The sequence below is a fragment of the Rattus norvegicus genome, chromosome 10 (genome assembly GCF_021556685.1).
Source record: "Rattus norvegicus strain SHRSP/BbbUtx chromosome 10, alternate assembly SHRSP_T2T, whole genome shotgun sequence".
NCBI lineage: Eukaryota > Metazoa > Chordata > Mammalia > Rodentia > Muridae > Rattus > Rattus norvegicus.
The window spans coordinates 56,489,552-56,510,944 of NC_141543.1; the positions used below are offsets into that span (position 1 = coordinate 56,489,552).

Consider the following 21,393-nt stretch of genomic DNA (forward strand, 5'->3'; position numbering starts at 1 on the left):
TGTGTGTGTGTGTGTGTGTATATGTGTGTGTGTGTATGTGTGTATGTGTGTGTGTATGTGTGTGTATGTTTTTTTTTAATTCTTTTTTTTTCTTCTTTTCTTTTTTGGAGCTGGGGACCGAACCCAGGGCCTTGCGCTTCCTAGGCAAGCGCTCTACCACTGAGCTAAATCCCCAACCCCGTGTGTGTGTGTGTTTGTATGTGTGTGTGTATGTGTGTATGTCTATGTGTGTGTATGTGTGTCTAAGTGTAAATGCACGGCAGGGATGTATGAGTGGAGAAGGTTATGGAAAGGACCTGGAAAGGCATCTTCTTGGCCCATGGGACCACCATATGTAGGATGGGTGCTGGTTCTTTGGTTGTGCTGCAGTAGCAAGAGGTCAATCATGATCTTGGGATGCTAATAGACGTATGTATAAGCATGGGAAGGAGAGGAGGTGGTTAAAAGCAGAAAATGCCTTAGCAGAGAAGGGACACTTGCTATGGTCGCCAAGTGTTCTTTTAGAGTCTTCTCGCATTCCCAGGTGGGGTGGGCCCATCATGTGAATTTGGCTACTGGAAAGGTATAAACATTTTTAAAACATCCCCTCTGTACCAAATGTTCCTTTAATTAAGATAACTTGAGTAACAAGTCTTTAACAATTCAGTTCTTTACACTTTTCTGGGAGAGACTGAATAATATGAAAATTATTAGGAAGTCTTCCCCCACCCCCGGCAAAAAAAAAAAAAAAAGGTGCAATGGGGATGTTAATAAGGTTTTTATACTTGGAGAGGCCTGGGGTTGAACATTTCAACCTGTTTTAAGAAAATGGTCCATGAACTTCTGGGTTTCTAAAGTAGATAGGAGATTAATTTCTTTACCCAGTTACTATTGTTATTAAGATGCTATGGAGTGAGCGCTCAGCCTAAAATACATGGTTGAGCGATATCCCAGTCTCAAGGATTTGTATTACACATCGAGACTGGTTGCAATGGTCCTCCATGTTGGGATTTTCAGCAGACCATCAATGAACTCATCAGCCCATTGCCAGTCCAAATTCTCAGTCTGAAACCCTGCCACCCGTCATCACTGCACACTTGCAGCAGGAACCTTACTTGGTTGGAAAGCATGTGGAGGACCAGGAGATCCTGAATATTGTTTGGTTTGTACTTGATTGTGGCAGTAACTGAATTTATGCACATGACTGGATGTGCCTGTGGGCAACAGCACAAGAAGCAGTCTTGGGGGGAGGGGCAGAATAGTGAGTGATGGCCCTGGTCCCTAAGGCCCTTGCTGTTTTGTCACAGGCAGCCTCTGGCTCATGCTCCACACCTGGTTGCCGGCTGTCCTCAGGACAATCCCACAAGGCAGGTACTATTATTCTGTTTCTTTCTGGGAGCTGAAGCCTCAGCACTCCGACGACACAAAGAAGTAAATGTTACAGCTGAGCCTGAAGGTCTGTTGAGATGGATGGGTTACTTATTTAATTTTTTCATGTAGTATATTTTGACCATATTCTTTCCTCTCTGCTAAATTCTTTCTAGGTTATCCTTACCTCCCTACCAACACTAACTTCCTGTTCTTTTTCTCTCTTACATTCTTTTTGGGGGGGGAAGCAAAATAGGAAAAACGAAAACAAACAAGACAAGACAAAACAAAAAGTCAGTAGGATAAAAGTGGCAAAATGGAATAAAAACGTGAACAAAAACCTCAACACAAAACTTGGAGATAATTTTCTGGCCACCAGCTACTCCTGGCCTTCCTACCTGCCCTGAATTGCGGTTGTTACACCAAGTAGGGAAAACCGATTTCCCCTTTCCCAGAGGTATTCATTACAAATAGCTTCTTGGTGAGGGGTGGGACTTGGTAGAGACAGATTTTTTTTTTTTTTAATTACGCAGTCTTAAGTCTTCTGATTGCTACCTCTCACTTCACTAACTTTTAATCTTCTTTTTGGCTGCGATTCCAGCCCAGGGCATCATGTGTGCACATAAGAGCTACCTGTGGTCTACCCAGCCTAGTCTCATCTGTTACAATAATAAAAGTGAAATTCAAGCGTACTCCTCTCTCTAGTAAGTGTGAGCCCAAGGTCACATCAAGCCCTCAAACTTGAGTGAAAGAGAGTTAACGTGTGGTGCTTATAAATGCTAGTGAGCTCTGGATGGAGTGAGCACCGCTGTATTGCACACCATACTATTCATTTACTTAACTTAATCTTGCTAAGTGCTGGCCTTATAGGCTAAAACAGTGAAGATCGCACACACTATGGCCACACTGTAGAAAACGAGGCAGCTTCACAAATGGCCAGAACTGGAAATAATGTGTAGAAAAGGTGAAGTTAAGATAGTTCCAATGTACCTTTCAAGGAGGAAAACATCTCAAAACCTTAACCTTTTGTTCCTCACTATTAAAGGTTTGACAACATTTAGTTTCAATTTGGCTGATGAGGGAACAGCTGAGACTGCATTTTTTTCTCTGTCTGCTAGGTCTGCTATGTATTTCCAGGGCTCTCCTTTCTTTATAGGAGGACAATATCACCCCCGCCCCTTTCCTTTCTTTTGGCCCAGATCAATGAACCAACTGCCCAGTTGGTTTTTCTTATTTGGCCCATATGTGTTGGAGAAGGAAATGTAGAAAGTTGTCCCCATTGAAAAGGGACGGGCTTTTGCATGAACATTTGCTTTCCCCTTAGGCATTATATTGTCAGGTTCTGGAGGTCACCAGAAGGTGCCATGCATTTTGTCATTTGGCAGTGTTGGGCAGGAGGGTTCTAGGTTCACTTACGGTGATCTTGGCTTTGATGGCTGCCAGCTTCTCCTGGGCAGCTGTGAGGTCTGAGGTGGCTTTGTTCAAAGCTTGGCGCTTTGGTTCCACATCACAGAAGACCTCGTAGAACCTCACAATGTTTATGACCCAAGAGCAGAGGCCTGCGGCTGCGTAGGACTTGGTGGCCACAAACTCTGGGTTGAAAGCAGGATCTTGCAGGTATGGCCTGATGGCTTTGAGGCAATTCTCATGAATGTTCTCCTTGTCGAAGTGGATTAGGGAATCCAGGAAGCTGTCCACCTTGGTCATGGTGATCTTGGCAGCCTTCCAGCTGCGGTCCTTGGGCACCTTCCCCCCTGGGGCCATGAGGACCATCACTGCTGCACTGACATTGCTGACAGCCAGAGGTGGCGAACCAAATGACTTCAGCTCTGTCAGGTTGGTCTGAGAAGAGAAGAGAGGAGGAGGTTGGAAGAAAATAGATGAGTTCTCTTTGTCCTGGGCTGCTAATGGAGTTAGGCTGTGGAGTGATCAATCTGAAAGGGCTGCTTTGAAGCCAGCAGCAGCCCTCTGAATTTTAAATATCATGACTCATCAAAAGGAAAGCAGAGTGACTCCCCTGTGACTGCAGACTTCCCTGAATAGTTACCCGAGACACAGCTATGTTCTCTGAGCACTAAGTGACTTACAGCCCATTAGAAACATACCATTATTTCACATCTAGCTGAGAAATAAAAGGATGCCAATATACTCTGAAACATGCAGCATGGCATGAATAAAAGATAAGGTTATTATAAATTAATTTCCATCTTGGATTGAAGAGAATAGCACTGAAACTCAACTAATTTTTTTTTTCTTTTAATTAAACTGCTTTCTTCCCTGAGCTCATTCTAAATACACTCGACTGTCCTGAACGCATAGTGGCAGTTTTTGCCAAGAAGTAATTCAGACTGAAAGCCAGGAGTGGCTTGAGAGTCAGCTGCTCCTGACTGGTCTCTGCTGTGTCCTTTGCAGCAGAAAGATGTCGACCTTGATATTTAAGCTTCCCGGTCCTTGGTGTCCTCATCTATAACCTGGAACCAGGGCATTGCTAATCTGGACATGCAATTGTGGCTGTAGATGAGCGGGAAGCTGATTCAAAGGAAAGCTGTGACAGTCACAGAGAAAGACCAGAAAGCCTGTTTTTGCATTGGTGATTTTTAAAGTGGGGTGGGAAGGATCTTGTTTCAAAGTTTAAGACCTTCTACAAATGAACTCAAATTGCTCTAGAGCCTAGAAATTCACATTGAGGGGGTCAGTTCTAACACCAGGCAAAGGAACAGGTGGTGTGAAGGAGATGCTCCATTTGCATTTTTTTTCAGCTTTTAAAAATTGTTTTAAATTGAAAGAGAATTACATCACTTCTGCCTTCCCTTTCCTCTTTCTAGTCTCTTTCAGTTACCTTCCCTTAACCCCAGCCATCACTTCCCCTGAAGTTGATAGACTCTTTTTCATTGATTATATTTGGTGTGTGTGTGTGTGTGTGTGTGTGTGTGTGTGTGTGTGTGTGTGTGTACATAAAGATATATAGACAGAACATGCCTAGAGCCCCCGTGTTCAGAGTAGTCAGTCTCGGAACTGTACGTATACAAACACCAACACCAATACTGTCCTCAGCAGGCTGCATTTACTCTCCTCACATTAGATCTCCGTGCTCTGTCAGGGGCAGGGGTGAAGAACGGTATGGATGTAAGTGGGCACTAGCACAGGAGGGGAAGAGGAGACGGGTGAGGGTACAGGAAGGAAACCAAAATGCAGTGGAGCAAGAGTCTTCACCATCTCAACTAGGAAGTCAGGCACAGTGAATGGATGATGACTAGAAAACACGTGTAAAGACAGGGGAGAACTATAATCCAGACCTAGTGCTGTTATAATTTAATGGAATTTTTTCAACCCTTTCCATATCCATAGACATCCAGAAACCAGTGGTGACTGTATTGGTCTAAGAGACAGAAACCCCGCTGGAGTGGAGATAGGCTTTCTTTAACGGCTCTTTTGTCTAGGAAGGGTGGGTCATGGAGTAGAGAAAAACAGGACCACATGAGTGTCCACAGGGAACTCTGGCCCTTCTCTTGCTTCTGGGTCTCACTGTGGGGGTTCAGTTTTGCACACTGGTTTCCTCGTGTTGCAAGGCACATGGCTGACTCTCTGCCCTGGGACTCTTTCCTTTTTTCTCTACTTCCTTTCAAATCACATGTGCTTCCTGGTGGGATCTGAAAGACGCTCCCAAAAGTACAGAGCTTTGTTCCAAAGGCGACATTGTTTATTACAAGGTGGTTCGGCTATTTCGGGAGCCTAGTGGGAAGCACTTGGTGTAACGAGGGGAATGGCCCTGAAGAGGCTTGCCAGACTCAGGTTTTCCTATTCTTCCTGGCTGGAGGCGTAAACAGTAGCCCCTACACTGATGCACTGTTCTTGACAGAGGCCCAATTTTGGTCTTGAGCCATGAGAGCCATAAGCCCAAATAAAGCTGGACTTACCATCAGTAGCCAGTGTGGATATTTATTATAGTGCTTCAATACTAGCATATTTCCTTTTGGTGGCTTTTGGTTTATGAAGCTCATTTCTATCTCAGGATCTCTATAAAAATGTTTGTTCCCGAGGCATTTATTTGCATGGTTGATACCGCCCCATCCCTCAAGACCTTAATTCAAGCATTTTCTACTCAGAGCAACTCTCCACACCAACCTCTGTTTCTTAGTCTTTCCCTATCTTAATACTATGGTGATTTTCTTCAGAAAACTTACTGCAATCCCAAACAATTATCACTACCTTTTTATTGACTTACTATATTTTTCTTCCTCATGAGAACGGGGACCCATGTTTGTCTTTTAAGAATCTGATTTCTGTTTAGTGCTGGCTAGCAGACACTTTTCAAACTGGACTTCGGATGGTTGAATGGGGTGAATGTGTGACGGCAGCTCAGCACACATCCTTAGCTTTGCAAAGCAGAAGGGAAACGCCCTTTCCTCCAACAGAGGCCAATACTTTAAAAAATGGCTAGGAAAACATCTTGTTTTGTTACGCATGGGCTGCAAGCCAGCCACCACAGGGCAGACAGTTCCCCCGTAACTAGGAGGAACACAAGGTTGGAAGGAACATTTCTCAGAAGGAAGTAGACACTATTTTCAGTGAACACACATTAGGAGCACTTGGCGTCACTCCACCCTTGTCTCATACGACAGATGAGAGGAATCCATCTCTCTCTGGGGCACCGGGGCAGGAGTCAAATATCATTAGAGTACTATAAATACTGCTAAAAGCATTGTTAATGTTAATGATGCCAATGTTTAACGTTAATGCTAGTGATAGATCTTTATTGTAATCACCCTCTTTTTATTTGGGGTGTGTGTGTGTGTGTGTGTGTGTGTGTGTGTGTGTGTGTGTTTTCAATAAAACTTGGATGAGTGCTTAGACCTTGATTTTCTTGCCTTTTGAATCTTTTGGGGGAAAAACGTATTGCTGCAATCCTTACCACTATGGCATAAGAAGCAGGGCCCTTCATTTGCAGAAATGACTGTTGTGACTTACGTGAACCTGCTTGCTACGCCCCCTTTCTTTTTTCTTTTCTTTTTTTCTTTTTAAAGATTTATTTATTTATTTTGTATATAAGTACACTGTAGCTGTCTTCAGACACACCAGAAGGGGACATCAGATCCCATTACGGATGGTTGTGAGCCACCATGTGGTTGCTGGGATTTGAACTCAGGACCTCTGGAAGAGCAGTCAGTGCTCTTAACCACTGAGCCATCTCTCTAGCCCTACGCCCACTTTCTGATTAAGTAAGCTATGCCACCTTCTAGACCACAGAAACCATCTGTCCCCTTCACCTTCACTCCCTGGTTGCCTGCCCCAGTAACCTGCTTCTCTGTTCCACACAGACACAGTAGTGATATTTGGCTCGTTGTCTCTTGCTTCTGCTAGAATCTAAGCTTCCTAGGGTTACTTCATGTCGGCCTAGCACACAGAGAGCAACCAAGTCTTTGCTAAACGAGTAGATAGATAAATAAATAAGCGCATAAATAAATGTTCATGACTAGTCTTGGCTTAAATAAATACTTATTTTGGATGTGTCCGGCATGGTTTTGAGTATTAAAAGATAGGGAAGGAAGTTAAACAAGAAAACCAAAGTCCTGTCACTCATTCAAGTGAGTAGAATAATGAAGAGATACATTCGATTATTATATTGTAAACCATTCTTGTATATTTACTTTTTTGCATATGGGTACAGGTCCATGTGTAATGGTGCACACATGGATAACGTGTGAGAGTGAGCTCTGTCCTTCCACCATTTGGGTCCCAGGGATCAAACTTGGGTAGCTGGTCTTGGTAGCAAGTGACTTTACCTACTGAGTCATCTTGCTGGCTCTTTTGTAGTGAGAGAAAAGTTATACATGCTAATGCTGCCAAGATGGTTACCACTTGTGACAGGAGGATCCCACTGTAACTAAGGAGGTAGATCTAGGAAGGTCTCTTTGAGGATCAACAGTCTAGCCAAGATAAAAATTGTGGGAAGGAACAGGTTTGCAGAGATCTTTAGGAGACAGTTTAGGTTGATGAATCAGCAGATTGGGAGGCTATGGCAAGAACACATATGACCCAGGAGCTACAGTGGCTGGGGCTCAGACAGGCAATCTTCACTCTCCCTCTTGACCTCCACTATAATCTTTCCTGTCTCATTCCCAGCCCAATAGCAGCCTGCCTGCAGATGCCTCTCCTTCATCCTACCTGTATTCCCCAGGGATCCTGCCAGCACTTGGTATGCACCCAGCTTAGTTCCACTGTGCTAACCCTCCTGTTCCTCCCTCCTTGACCATCCTCATTCCTTGTGTTAGCCATCGGTATACAGAAACACTTTCTACCAGAGACCCCCATTGGCTACACTTGGAAAGGACTCTGGGAAGTGGTTTTTACTGACCTTCCTGTCCTTCATTATGACATCTCCAGTCCCAATCTCAGCTCTGCAGCAGCCTGTTTGCAGGTGCTTCTCTTTCCATCTCAACTCTATTCGCTAGAGGTCCAACTCTTGGTAACAACCCAGAGTCCCCGAGCCCTGTCATCCCTGTCCCTCAAGACATATCCTTTGTCCCACTGCAATCCACTTGTAGGAGGCTCTTCTCCCACCGACCTGTAACACCTTGGGTATCTCAACTTTTGGTGTGGAAAGGATTCCCATATCTCTTTCCTATAGTTCCTTCTCAGTCTTTCTCCTAGCCCATTGCTATTCCTTTCTGCCACAAAGTGATCCTCAAAAATATCCCTTTCCAGGAAATACACAGCTACCACACTTTCCTAATATCCAAGGAGAATAACATAAACCAAAGAATCCCAACACCCACCAAACAGAGACCAGATACCAACACTCAGAATCACTTCAGTCATCTCAACTCCAGATGGTTAGACACCAGTACAAAATCACAAAGACAATACGTTTCCACCAGAAACTTACAACAATTGATCCCGAGGAATGTAGTATAGATGAAGCATAAGACCAGGATTTCAAAATAACAATTATAAATAATGTCAAGGACTTTAAAGAAGAATCAAACAAATCACTTAATAAAGTCTGTGAAAACACAAAAATTAGTAGAATACAATAATGAAAACAGTGTAAGATATTAAATAAAAATAGAATTAAAGAAAACCCAAACTGAAATAAAACATTTTCGAAGCCTAACCAAAACCTCAGAGGTAAATCACACTAACAGAATATAAGACATGGAAGAGAACATCTCATGCATTGAAGACAAGATAGAGAAAATGGATACCCCCGTTGTAGAAAATGTTAAATCTTAAAAAATATCTATGTAACAAAACAGGAAATCTAGGACACTATGAAAAGACCAACTATATGAATATTAGGGATAGAGAAGGAGAAGAATCCCAGGTCAAAGGCACAGAACATGTTTTCAACAAAACCATAGAAGAAAATTCTAAGTACTTCCAAACTAAAGAAGGAAGTACTTATCAAGGTACAAGAAACCAAATTGTCAACATGTCACCCAAACACAAAGGAATATATCTTTTCAGCAACTCATGGAGCTTTCTCTAAAATTGACTATTTATTTTCACATAAAGTAAGTCTCAACAGATATAAGAACATTGAAATAACTTCGTGCTTCCTATCTGACCAAAAGTGGATATCAACAACAGAAAGTACACAAACTCATGGGAAATGAACAACTTACTACTGAATGAAAAATGGGTCAGGACATAAATCAAAAAGGAAATGAAAAACTTTTAGAATTGAATGAAAATGGAAAGAGAGCATGCACCCAACCTATGGGACACAATGAAGAGAGGTTTAAGAGATAAGTTTATAGCACTGAGTACCAACATAAAAGAAATGGAGAGATGTTAGCAACTTAATGGTATAGTCAAAAGCTTTAGAACAAAAAGAAAAAATACCCCTAAAGAATAAAACACAAGAAATAATCATACTCAGGGCCAAAATTAGTAAAATACAAAAGTCAAAAATCAAAACAAAGAATAATAGAATGGAGAGAAAATGGTTCTCTGAGAAAATTAATAAGATTTATAACCTTTAGTCAAATTATCTAAAAGTCCAGAGAGAAGATCCAAATTAATAAAATTAGTGATGTAAAGGGAGGCATCATAACAGATGCCATGAAAATATAGACAATAATGAATAAATACTTTAGAAATATGTACTCCACTAGACTGGAAAACCAAAAAGAAATGGGTGAATTATTTTATATATATATGGCTTACCAAACTTAAATCAAGATCAGGAAAAGAAACTTAAAAAAGACCTTGTCTTGGTTATGGTTATATTCTGTGAGGAGGCACAAAACATCCAGTAATCTGGGGCACTATGAAATGAAAAAAAAAGAATCTACAAATAATAAGAATAGAGAAGGGGAAAATAAATCAAAGGCATAGAAAATATTTTCAAGTAAATCATAGAAGAAAATTTCTCCAACCTTGACCAAAGCAACTTATAACAGAAAGCATTTAATTGGAAGCTTGCATACAGTTTCAGAGTGTTAGCCCATGACCATCAAAATGGCAGGTATGGCTCTGGATTTGTATCTTAGAGTTTTTAGGGTTCACAAGTTGCATGGGACGGGGGTGGGGGAAGAGAGAGAGAGAGAGAGAGAGAGAGAGAGAGAGAGAGAGAGAGAGAAAGAGAGAGACTGAGACTGGGTCTAGTGTGGGCTTTTAAAATCTCAATGTCAAACTTCCTACAACAAGGCCACACCCACTCCAACAAAGCCATACCCACGCCAACAAAGCCACACCCACTCCAACAAAGCCACACCCACTCCAACAAAGCCATACCCACTCCAACAAAGCCACACCCCTATTCTCAACAGTTCCACTAAATGGGGACCAAACATTTAAATATATGAGCCCATGGGGGTCATCCTCACTCAGACCATAGTGAAACAGAAGTAGTAGTTAAAAGTCTCTTCCTCAAATAAGAACAGAATTCAACCAGATCTGGCATAACAGGATAGGGAACTGCCAACAGCCAAGTTTCTAAGTGAAAGGCTGTAGCCTACTTGGCTCCATCTTTCTACAATTTGGATTGTGGGAAATGGAGCATTATTTAGAGATAGTGTATGCTTAAGTTACCGATGGCTTTAATGCGTGATGGGTATGCCCTATTGTATTCTTCTCCAACAAGACTTCTTAGAGATCCGTATTGTTTGTTCCGTACACCCCCTTTCCTGGTTTCCATATATGTGTGTGCATATGTACAGATCATCCAGCTATTGTGTGCTTTCTGTCTTTTGAGACAGGTTCTCTTACTGGCCTAGAACTTGGCAGACTGGGTTTAGGCTGCCTGACCTTCGGGTATGTTCCTATCTTGGCCTCTTCAAGCCCTTAAATAACAAATGTCTGCCATCATGACTAGCTTTTTAAAAACTTGGTCTTTGTGAACTTAGGTCTTTGTGTTTGCGAGACTAGCACCTTATAGACGGAGCTTCTTCCCCAGTACCATACTTCAAAATTATTAGCAGAAATTTTAGTCCCAGTCATTAGTATTTGAAGGAGCTTATGTACACCCACATCCTTCCAACACTGAATAGTATGATTTAATTTTCATTTGATAAGTTAAGAATGGTATTAAACATTGGTTTAATTCCTTTATATATTTGTATGTGGATGTGCATATTCACCAGTGATTCTAAACATTTTCCTCCTTTAAAAATATTTTATTTTTAATTGTGTGTCTCTGTGTATGGGTATGTACACATGAGTGCAGGTAGCTCTGGATGTCAGAGGCATTAATCCCTTGAATTACAGGGATTACTTATAATCTACCACGCGTGATGGGAGTTAAACTCAGTTCTTCAAGAACAGTATATGCTTTTACCTACTGATCCTACTTTCCAGATCTCCTAAGCATTTTACTGATTTGTGCAAGCTATTTGAACTTTTATTTTTGCTGTTTGTTATTTGCCTATTTTCTAAAGGTCACCATATTTTTTTTTAATAATTACAATATTAGTCAGGGTCCCTGCAGGCAAAAACACGAGACAACATACTAGCTCTTATGAGGAAAGTTAACTAGAGGAATCAATCAAGAAAGTGTAGATCTATTTTTTAAGGTCTTAATTGGCTTTTATTTGTGGTTTCTAGATTCCCTTGATGGTCTGTCTGGAACCAAAGGTTCAGAATGGTTTGCTTACCAAATGGACAATTTGTGTTTGTACCTAGAGTTGTATAAACAGGCCACAGCCTACTCTTGTAAGAAGCAATGGAGTCTTTGTGTTAAATGCTGTCTACTAAAAAAATGCCTTCTATGATGAGAACTGAGAGAAGCTCTAAATCTATGAATGTAATAAGAAATCCATAGGAGTTGATCTAATACTAAGCCCCATTAACAGATTATTAGTAGTAGGTTCTCCTCTAGGGACCATGGCCGGTCTACACATATGCTCTTGGCCCCAATTGTCAGGTGTGGGTTCCATCTTGTGGAGCGGGCTTTACAGTTAACCAGAAAGTGGTTGGTTATTCCCATGCCATTGGTGGCATGATTGCATCAATAGCCATATATTGCCATCTGATCATCACTTTGTCTCACAGCATTCACAGAGAGTAAGCTGATGCTTAATTTTGTCTCTGATAGCACACAGTACTTTCTAGCATCATGAAAGCTAGCTAGAAGAGTTGAAGCTTCTAGGTCAATACCAACTTGACCTCCATGTCCTGTGGCTCAAGTATGTGATACCTTTATCAAAAGGTTCATACCATTAAGTTCTGGAAGGCAACCAAGAGCAATGGCAATAACTTGTAATATTTTGGGGAGGGGGGGTCTATGGGATCTCACTATCCAGAAACTCCAATAGAGATAATCTATTCTTTACACTGCTTACGGTATTGAGAATGATTGACTATGCTCAGTCCTAAATGGAACATCTGTGTAACAGCTGTCTCCCCATGCTCAAGGATCATTTTGGGAGAAGTGGTAGAAAGATTATAAGAGCCAGAGGTGGTGATGACTATACAAAGTGTGTTTGTCAGACACAAAAGGCTAGTTGCACATAAGAACTCACAATGATTATGATGGCATGCACAATATGTCTACTAACTCAATAGGCAGAAAATCCCATTATGGAGAGAGAGGAGAGCAATCACAAAGTATCACTCCTACCTTAAGAACTACTGGTAATCAACAGCTTCGGGGGGAGGGAGGGAGGGAGGGAGGGAGAGAGAGAGGGGGGGGAGGTATGTTGATATTGATTATTCTTTAAGGTGTGGCTCTGGTAGGTCAAATACATTCAGGTTGATGGCTACACACTAAGAGTTTATAAGCTTCACTAAGGGATTCTTTGACTTTAGAAAAAAAGATGAAAACAAAGTTTAGTGGCTATGAAGTAGAGGGTAGATCTTGGAGATGACAGAGGGGATGAAAATGTTCAATACAACAGATGAAATTCTTGAAGAATTAAGGAATATTTTTATAAAAGCAACTGGTTCTCAGCCAATCATAGCAATTGAGGTTGAGCCAATTATAGGTACCAGCTACTAATACAAGTATAGTTTTTCTTTATTCTCGGTTATATGGGAAGCCGTTGGAAGGTTAAGATGAAATGATCAAATTTTTGTTTTGAAAGCTTGATATGGGGTTAAAAAATTTCTAGCAGGCGTGATGGATATGGAAATTAGGAATCTAAAGTTGTCTAGGGAAACGAGGGTGGGCTGTTCTAGGGTTTTGGCTGAGTAGATGAATGTGAGTCAGGAATCAGGAGGGAGATGTCACCTCCAGCTGTGGGTGAGCTGGGACTAAGGAATCCAGGCCTACACTGCATCTCCATGGCTGTTCTTCTTCCTGTGACTTCCTGGACTCATGGGGGCAAAGGTCAAAGGAAGCCGGAGGACAAACGCACCATTGATAAGAACCAGTCTTCTGAGTCATGGGAACAATAGAATAGGAGATCTGATGGGATGAATATGAGGGGAGAGATGTCCATGGATGCTTCCTGACAGAATTCTAAAGCTTTTCTCATAGAAGGGCTACCTACCTTTTCTTTTATGTGCTGCAAGCCTCTCGTGGAATTTTATGGTATCTTGTACTCTCCAACAGTTTAAAGTTTTTGTGTTGTGTGATTTTGTAATATTCCAATCACATTGTACTTTGTTTCTATTCAAAGAAAGCTTTCATGAGCCTAACAATTGAGTTGAAAACTTATGCAAAGTGTGCTTCTTTTAAACTTTCATTTCTTTCCTATGCATCAGTATTTTATAAGGCAGCGGTGTCTTGTTCTTTCATTAAAGGAGAATACACTGTATAAAATTCCACAAAGAAAAAATTAAAGTGAACAGCACTCAGTAATAAAAGATATTTATGCCCTGGTGTATTCTATCTAGTAGGGTTTTTGTTTGTTTGTTTGGTTAATTGGTTTGTTTGTTTGTTTGTTTGTTTTTTGGATCTGTCTTTCTGTTAGTCTTGTACTCCCTCGCTTTCTGTGACTTTACATACATGTGCACATAATATATTTATAAGAATACATACATGTTAATCATTCTATTTTAAACCCCTTTTTACTGAAAACATCAAATTTCTTATGCCACTATTTTATAAATCATGATTTGAAATGAGCAATGTACTGTTTCTCTCACTTGAATGTCATAATTTAGCTAGTTTCAGGTTGTTGAACATTCAGATTATAAAATTGATTAAAAAATATAATCTTCTAATGACATTAGAGACAAGCTAAAAACCAAATTGGACTTAAATTAGATTTATATGTAACTTATGAATAAACTGGAGGAATGACTGCAGAGAGAGAGAAGAGAGAGAGAGAGAGAGAGAGAGAGAGAGAGTAGTCATCCCATTCCTAAGCTTGATCTATGTGTTTTTCTGTATCATTTCTGAATCCTTCAAACCCAAGGCACAGCTTTCTTCACAGTTTCGGCAAATTTCCTTACACTTATTTGTATGTTATGTTTTGGTTGTTATTTTGAAATTGTTTTCCAACTGGCTACTGCTGATATTAGAAAAGCTATTAAATCTTATAATTTATTTTGCAATAAGACCCCATCCCTTCCCTTTTATTTGCTTTACTATATTTCTATAAGTTTTATGAAAAATAACACATTCATCTGCTATTACAGAGTATGTATACAGTTAATATTTTTGATTTATTATTGTATTAGATAAGAATCTAGGACAATTTTTTAAAGCAATAGTAGCAAAGGGAGTTGTTTTTGTGCTTTTTCTATGTTAATGGGAATGTATCTTATGCCCTTTTGGTAGGGTTCTTTGTCATTCGGTTAGGTTAGTTGCCTGCTGTTAGCAATAGATCCAAATTCCCTGCCATTCCTGCTTTGCTAAGTAATGGTTATTAAATTGTATTAAACACCATTGTTACAGTTTGACTATATAATGTCATGTTCTCATCCTCCCATCCACCCCCACAAAGGCTCATGATTTGAAGGCTTAGACCCTAGATAGTGGTGTTTGTCAAAGCTGTAGAATCTTAGGAGGTGAGGTCAAGAGAGAAATATCAGTCTGCTGTTTGTGGGTCCTTGGGGTTAAATTATCCCTGTTCCTTTCTTGTCTTATTCTCCACTTCTGGTTGATCATAAAACAAATAACTCTCCTTTACCTCATGCTTCTGCGGATATATCTGTTTCCCAGGGGCCAAGGGACTTGGTTTTCCTGGGAAATGAGTTACTTGCCTCCCTTTAGCTGTTTCTGTCAGGCATATTGTCACAGCAACAGTGAAGTAGCAAATACAGTCATTTTGCCATTTCTCAAAGGGACTTGCAGCCTTTTTTCTCAAATATATGATAGGCATGGTTGCATAAATGCTTTATTTATTGTACCACTTGTTTGCATATTGGTATTTGATTAGATTCATGTGATTAGCACTTCACACAGGTTTCATGTGACTGCTCATAAATTATTCAGAGGTTTTATTTTTCTTACATAATGTTGTCACTTTTAGGATTAATGTTATCCCATAATAAGAGTCCTGAGAAATCCAATAGGAAAGAAGAATGCCTAATACTGTTAAGCTGGAATTCCAAAAGTTATTTGAATATAAAATGTGTTTTTAATATTGCTTATTAATAAAATAAAAAGCCAAATGATAGACTGGAAAAGAGTATCACAATGTACATACCAAGAATTAACAGAAACAATTTAAGAACAATAAGTGTAAATTAGTAGCAAGAAGAAAAGTTATTTTAAGTGAAGATGGACCACATATGCCACAGCCAAGCTAAGCTCTTGGATTCCATCAGGACCTCCCATAACTGCAACTACCATTAGGTCCTTTCCAGCCTGCTTCTACATATCTTCTTCCAGGATTACATCTATGAACAACTCCTCTTCCATGTTTTTCCTACAACTCAGCAGATTTAGCCAGGCTACTACAACCAGTTCACTGGCCTACCTTGGTCTTCCCTGAGTTCACTGAGAAGGAGTTCTACCATACTCCATGCTCTGAACAGGATACACATCCCATACACCAGCCCAGTCCTCCTTGCCTGACTTGAATCTGCCCAAGCCATTTCTAAACTCTAGACACAATTTACCGCCACGTTTTCTCTTCTTTCCCAACCTACCCTATCCATCACAAATTTCGAGCAGAGTCCACATGCCCATGTTTCATCACAAAAAATAGCAACAATATGAAAGATCAAGTCAATATCTTCTCTCCAAAACTTTTCAGTCCTGTCAAAATATTTGTCAACAAGAATTACTTAGATGAACTCCAGGACACAGAATTTAAAAGAACAATCAAAAACGTTATCAAAGAACTCAAGGAGTTTAAAGAAGATATTTAAAAACAGTTCAGCAAAAATCAAGAAAAAAGGAGCCTGAGGAGACTAAACATCGGAATGATGCTCAGGAAAACACAAACATAAGGAGGATGGAAATGAGGAAGACAACTCAGGACGACATGAGAATGGAATTCATTCCTGCCGTTACTCCTCTCAGTGATGAGGTGTGATCCTGGAGTTAACAAAGTGCAGTATCTACCCTGTTCTCCAGCCCTGACAAGTTGCTTTTAGTCATGATATTTATCACAGCAATAGAAACTCTAACTACATAGAGTACAGAATCTAGAATTACTTGGGTAGTAGGCCTCTGGGCATGCCTGTGGAGGATTATCTTGATTATATTAATACGTATGGGAAGACCTATCACACTTGTACATAGGACTATTCCCCAAGCAGGGGATCAGGACTGTATTAAACAAGAAAACAAGCTAAGTAGCACATAGCATTCCTTGCTTGCTGCTATCTTGATTATAGATGCATTGTGGCTGGCCATTTCAAGCTCCTGCCACTGTGACTTCTGCTGAGATGGTCTGTAACCTGGGACTGTGAGTTAAAAGAAGCCTTCAAGTTGCTTTTGTCAGGGTTTTGCATCACAGCAATAGGATAAGAAGTTAAGATATATACCATACAAGTATGTGAAGTGATGGTTTTGTAAGTTTTGTTGAATAATTATTTTACTATGGATATTAAAACATCATGTTTCATACCTCAAATACATACAACCAAAAGAGAAATTAAGTCAGTCATATCAAAATGCATTTATATTTGTGTATGTGTTTTATAACTGTGGCTGGGCTGAGATTTTCTATGTAGACCTGTTTTTAAGTTTTCATCAGTCTTCCAGCTTCTTCCCCCACCCCCAAGTTATGGAATTATTGGTAAGTACCACACCTAGCCAAAATATAATATATCTATATGCATGTTTCTAGAAATGTGAATACATAAAGAATTGCTGGTGTGGAGACCCCTGGATTGTTACAGTTTCTTGGGGGAAAACTGTGGCTGGAGGGGAAATAGGAAGGCTTTTATATTTGACTCTGCGGGTTCTATGCCATTTGAATTATTTAGTGATCAAAGTGCTACTGCATATTTTGTGTATAATAAAAATAAATTCACTGTAAAATGCATGGGTAATAGAAAATTACAGGTAACTCTGTGGAGGGGAAAAGGCCATGACATTAAAAGATAAAATACTCCTAAACTAAGGCAGCAAAGTTACACTGGATTTATTTCATCTCAGTAATAAAAGTAAAATAAAACTGCCATGATGGAGGCAGAATATGCAGAGATCCTACTGAGCTCTGATTTACAGGTATTGTCTCCGCATCAACTAAAGATTTATTCCTAACTTCTAGAATAATGGGTAAACAGGGAAATGGTTCTTAAGTGCCAGAGTCCTGAGAATAGCAAAGGGTTTAAGAATAATGCCCAGGAGCCCTCCAGTTCACAAAGTAATGTATGCTCGAACTAGGCAAGCTCCTTGATCCATCCTACTCCATCAAAATGATCAAAACAAACAAACAAACAAACAAACAGCCACTTGACCCTTGCCACCTGCAGAGGGTAAACACTCCATACAGGTAAACCTTAGAGTTGCTTGACTCACCTTTACAACTCACCTGTCTTGTCACCTGTCTACTTCTATACCCGCAGCTCACTCACACCAAGCCCCTCATGCTTCCACACTTTCGCAAATGTCTTTCCTAAGTGGGATATCCCTTCCTACCACTGACTCCATCCTAATAATATTTGCTTAATAATTTGTCTTTTCTGTTCCCTACCTGGTCAGGCAGTTACCTTTGCCCTCTACCAAGCTCTCAAGTCATTAAAAAGGGTTTGTTTCTGTTGTTATGATATGTGTATAGCTTATAAGCCATAATAGAAGTATAAGGCTAAGGGTACATGCAAGCCCATGTACAGTGACTGTGGTCCTCAGAGGCCACCACACACACTTTCCTTCACTGTCAGTCCCATACTTGCCTTATCATCAAAGAGCATGTTCACATTTCTATTTTTTTCTTTTCAAACATTAAGTGATTTTGAGCAGAGACTATGATGATTTACCTTTAATGATCCCCTCCCTAAATGGTTACATAAAATTTCTGGCTAACATTTATGTGTATATAATTATTAACATTGCTTTGGATTATATGTTTTCATGTATACCTTAATTTTCTGAAATTGATTATTTTTATTTGCTAATGTAATTTGAGAAAACACCTGACTGAAGAGCAGAGGACCAGGGATTGAACATTCTGCGTGGGTTCATTCAGAGCTTTTGCCTGTGGCTGGGTTTATGGGGCTACAGAGAGAAGTCAGCATGGGCAGAGAAGAGTAGCAATGGAGACATAACAATTGGGGTGGTAGAAAAGGCATCACAGGAGAAAATTTATGGTGTCTTGTAGTCATGATGACCACTTTGGACTGTAGTCTGGACATAAGGAAAATCAATGGAGGATCAAACTCCTGGTTTAAAATTACTTATATAAAGGATCCTGGGAGACTTCCCTGAACAGTCATAACCTTATGTTGGAAAAGGTAGGAGAAGTTGACCAGTAAAAGGAATGGGCCATGAATAAATGGAGATTCTGTGTAGATTGATAATGAGTGAGGAGATTGAAACAGGTATAAAAATCCTCTATCAGATACCCAAGCCCAAGATCTGGTGAGTTCACTGAAGAATTTCATTAAACCTTTAAAGATGACTTAACAAGAATGCACCATAAATTCTTCTAACAACAACAATAATAACAACAACAACAACAGCAGCAGCAGCAGCAACAGCAACAACAACAACAAAAACAACAATCTCAGAAACATAGAGGAAGAAATATTTTCAAGTTCTTTTATGAAGCCAGCATTTCTCTGACACCAAAGACACAAAGGACCTCAAGGAAAACCAAAGAACAGCCTAAGATCTTTGAAGAACAAAGATAAAAAAGTCCTCAACAAGTTTCATGTCACAACAATTTTAGTAGGACCATTCACCAATATCAAATGACATTTACCCCTAGGATGCAAGGATAGTTCAATAATAAAAATAGATTAAAAGACAAAAAGTCATTTTCTTAGATGTAAGAAAGTGTTAACAATATTTTAACAATATTTAAGTGTTTTATGACAGAGATACTTGACAAGTTAGGTATAGAAGGGATGCATGTCAGTACAACTCAATAAGAATAAGCGATACATTTCACAAACACAACTAATGTGATAGGAAACTGAATTCTTTCCTCTAAGGTCTAGAAGATGAAAATGATGCCCAACCTTGCCACCTTACTCAACAGTGGAGTTCAAGTCATTGTAGAAGTAACACATACATACAAATGCACATATAAACACACACACACACACACTCTCTCTCACATACACACACACACACACACACACAAATAAAAGGCATGCAAGTAGGAAAAAGGATACAGTAAACTGACAACACAATACCATATATAGAACTTAACCTACCAACAAACTGTTGAGACTAAAAATTAGTCCAGTAAGGTTGTAGGAGGCAAAAAAAATATTGTGCACAAAAACCAGAAGCATTTCTCCACATTGGCAATGTTGGTTTCAAGAAGGAAGCCAAGAGAATAATCCTGTCTTTGTTACTATTCTATTGCTGTGAAGAGACACTCTAACCAAAGCAAGTTATAGAAGAAAGCATTTGATTGGGGCTTGCCTAAAGTTTCAGAGGGTTAGTCCATTATCATCATGGTGGAGAGAATGGCAGCATGCAGGCACAAGGCTGGATAATTAGCTGAGAGCTACATTCTGATCTACAGGCAGCAGGTACAGATGTGCACACACATATACACATACATACACACAAGCATACACACACACACACACACACACACATTCACATTCACAGGCCTGGCATGAGCTTTTGAAACCTCAAAGCCCACCTCCTGTGACATACCTCTTCCAACAAGGCCACGCCTTCTCATCCTTCCCAAATAATTCCACTAACTGGGGACTAAACATTCAAGCATATGCTCCTAGCCCCATTCTCAGTCAAACTACCCCAAATCCCATTTATTGTAGGCTCACAAAACACTTAGGAATAAATTTAAGCAAGAAGATAAGATAGCAGAACACTGCAAAATATAAAACAGTCACAGGTAGTAAAGGCACAGATAAGGGAAAAGAGATTATGTATGTGATCATAGATTAGAAAAGTGTACTATTGTTTAAATGCCCATAATACTCAAAATGATCTACTGATTTAGAGTAATCTCTTTGAAAATTTAAATGCCATTTTTATAGAGAAAATCTGAACCTAAGGTACATATGCATTCACAAACATAACAAAATTCCCAAATCCCAAAGAATAAAACTGGAAGCATCATACTGACTGAGTTTGAAGTCTACTAAAAAGTGATACTGGCCTAAGTGATCAATGGAAATGAACACCTAGAATTGAGCATCTAGTCTATGGTCAGTTGATTCTTGATGAAGATGCTAAGAATATAGATCTCATTCAGTAAACAGTGTGAGAATACTGTGTCTTCAAATGCAAAGGATGAAAAATACTCGTATCACATGTAAAAATCAACTCATGATGAATTACAGATTCAAATCTAAAACCTGGAATTGTAAAACCATTAGAGAGTAAACTTGGGGAAAGCAATACAACATTGTTTTGGACAATGATCTTTAGATCTGATCCCTAAAACACAAGAAAAGAATCAAAAATGGATATAGAAATAACCTTAATTCTTCATGAGAAAGAAAGAATAAAGAAAAAAATGTACAGAACTGGTACAACATATCTATAACCATATACTCGATTTAGAGCTGATATCTAAAATACACAACCTTAAACAACTCCATAGACAAGAAGCAGTTCATTCAAGAAAAGGGTAAGAGATATAAATAGGTAGTTTTATGTGAAATACCCTGAAAGACTCTTGGCGTCAAGAGGCTCAGCGCTCCTTAGAAAAACTCGAGTTAATACACACACCATGCAGGCCTTGCAGAGGGGTGATTATCATAAGAGTTGATGATGAGTCCTCTAACAAGGACACAGATAAAGGGGAACCCTTGTATACTCCCGATGGGAATAAAGACTAATACAGACATTATGGAAAACAATACTGAGATATCTCAGGAAACCCAACCGAATTATGTACTGGATTCAGTGATCCTGTCTGTGGGCATTTATCTGGATGCTCTAAAATCAATATATCAAAGAAATGTCTGCACCTCCATGTTCACTGCCATTCACAATAGCCACAGTAGGGAAAACTCAAGGCTTCAGTAGATGAAGTGGATAATATGAAAATCTGTCATTTGTGAGGAGACAGATGGAATTGGAAAACACTATGTTATATGAAATAAACC

The 21,393-nt window shown here is 39.7% G+C and overlaps 1 protein-coding gene across 1 annotated transcript in view; it reads right to left on the reverse strand.

Annotated features, from left to right (window-relative positions):
• Dnah9 (dynein, axonemal, heavy chain 9) overlaps window positions 1–21,393 on the reverse strand; it is a 353,020-nt gene that overhangs the window by 79,105 nt on the left and 252,522 nt on the right. Inside the window, 1 exon segment of the mRNA NM_001427097.1 lies at window positions 2,764–3,189. Within this exon segment, the coding sequence (NP_001414026.1) occupies window positions 2,764–3,189 (426 nt within the window).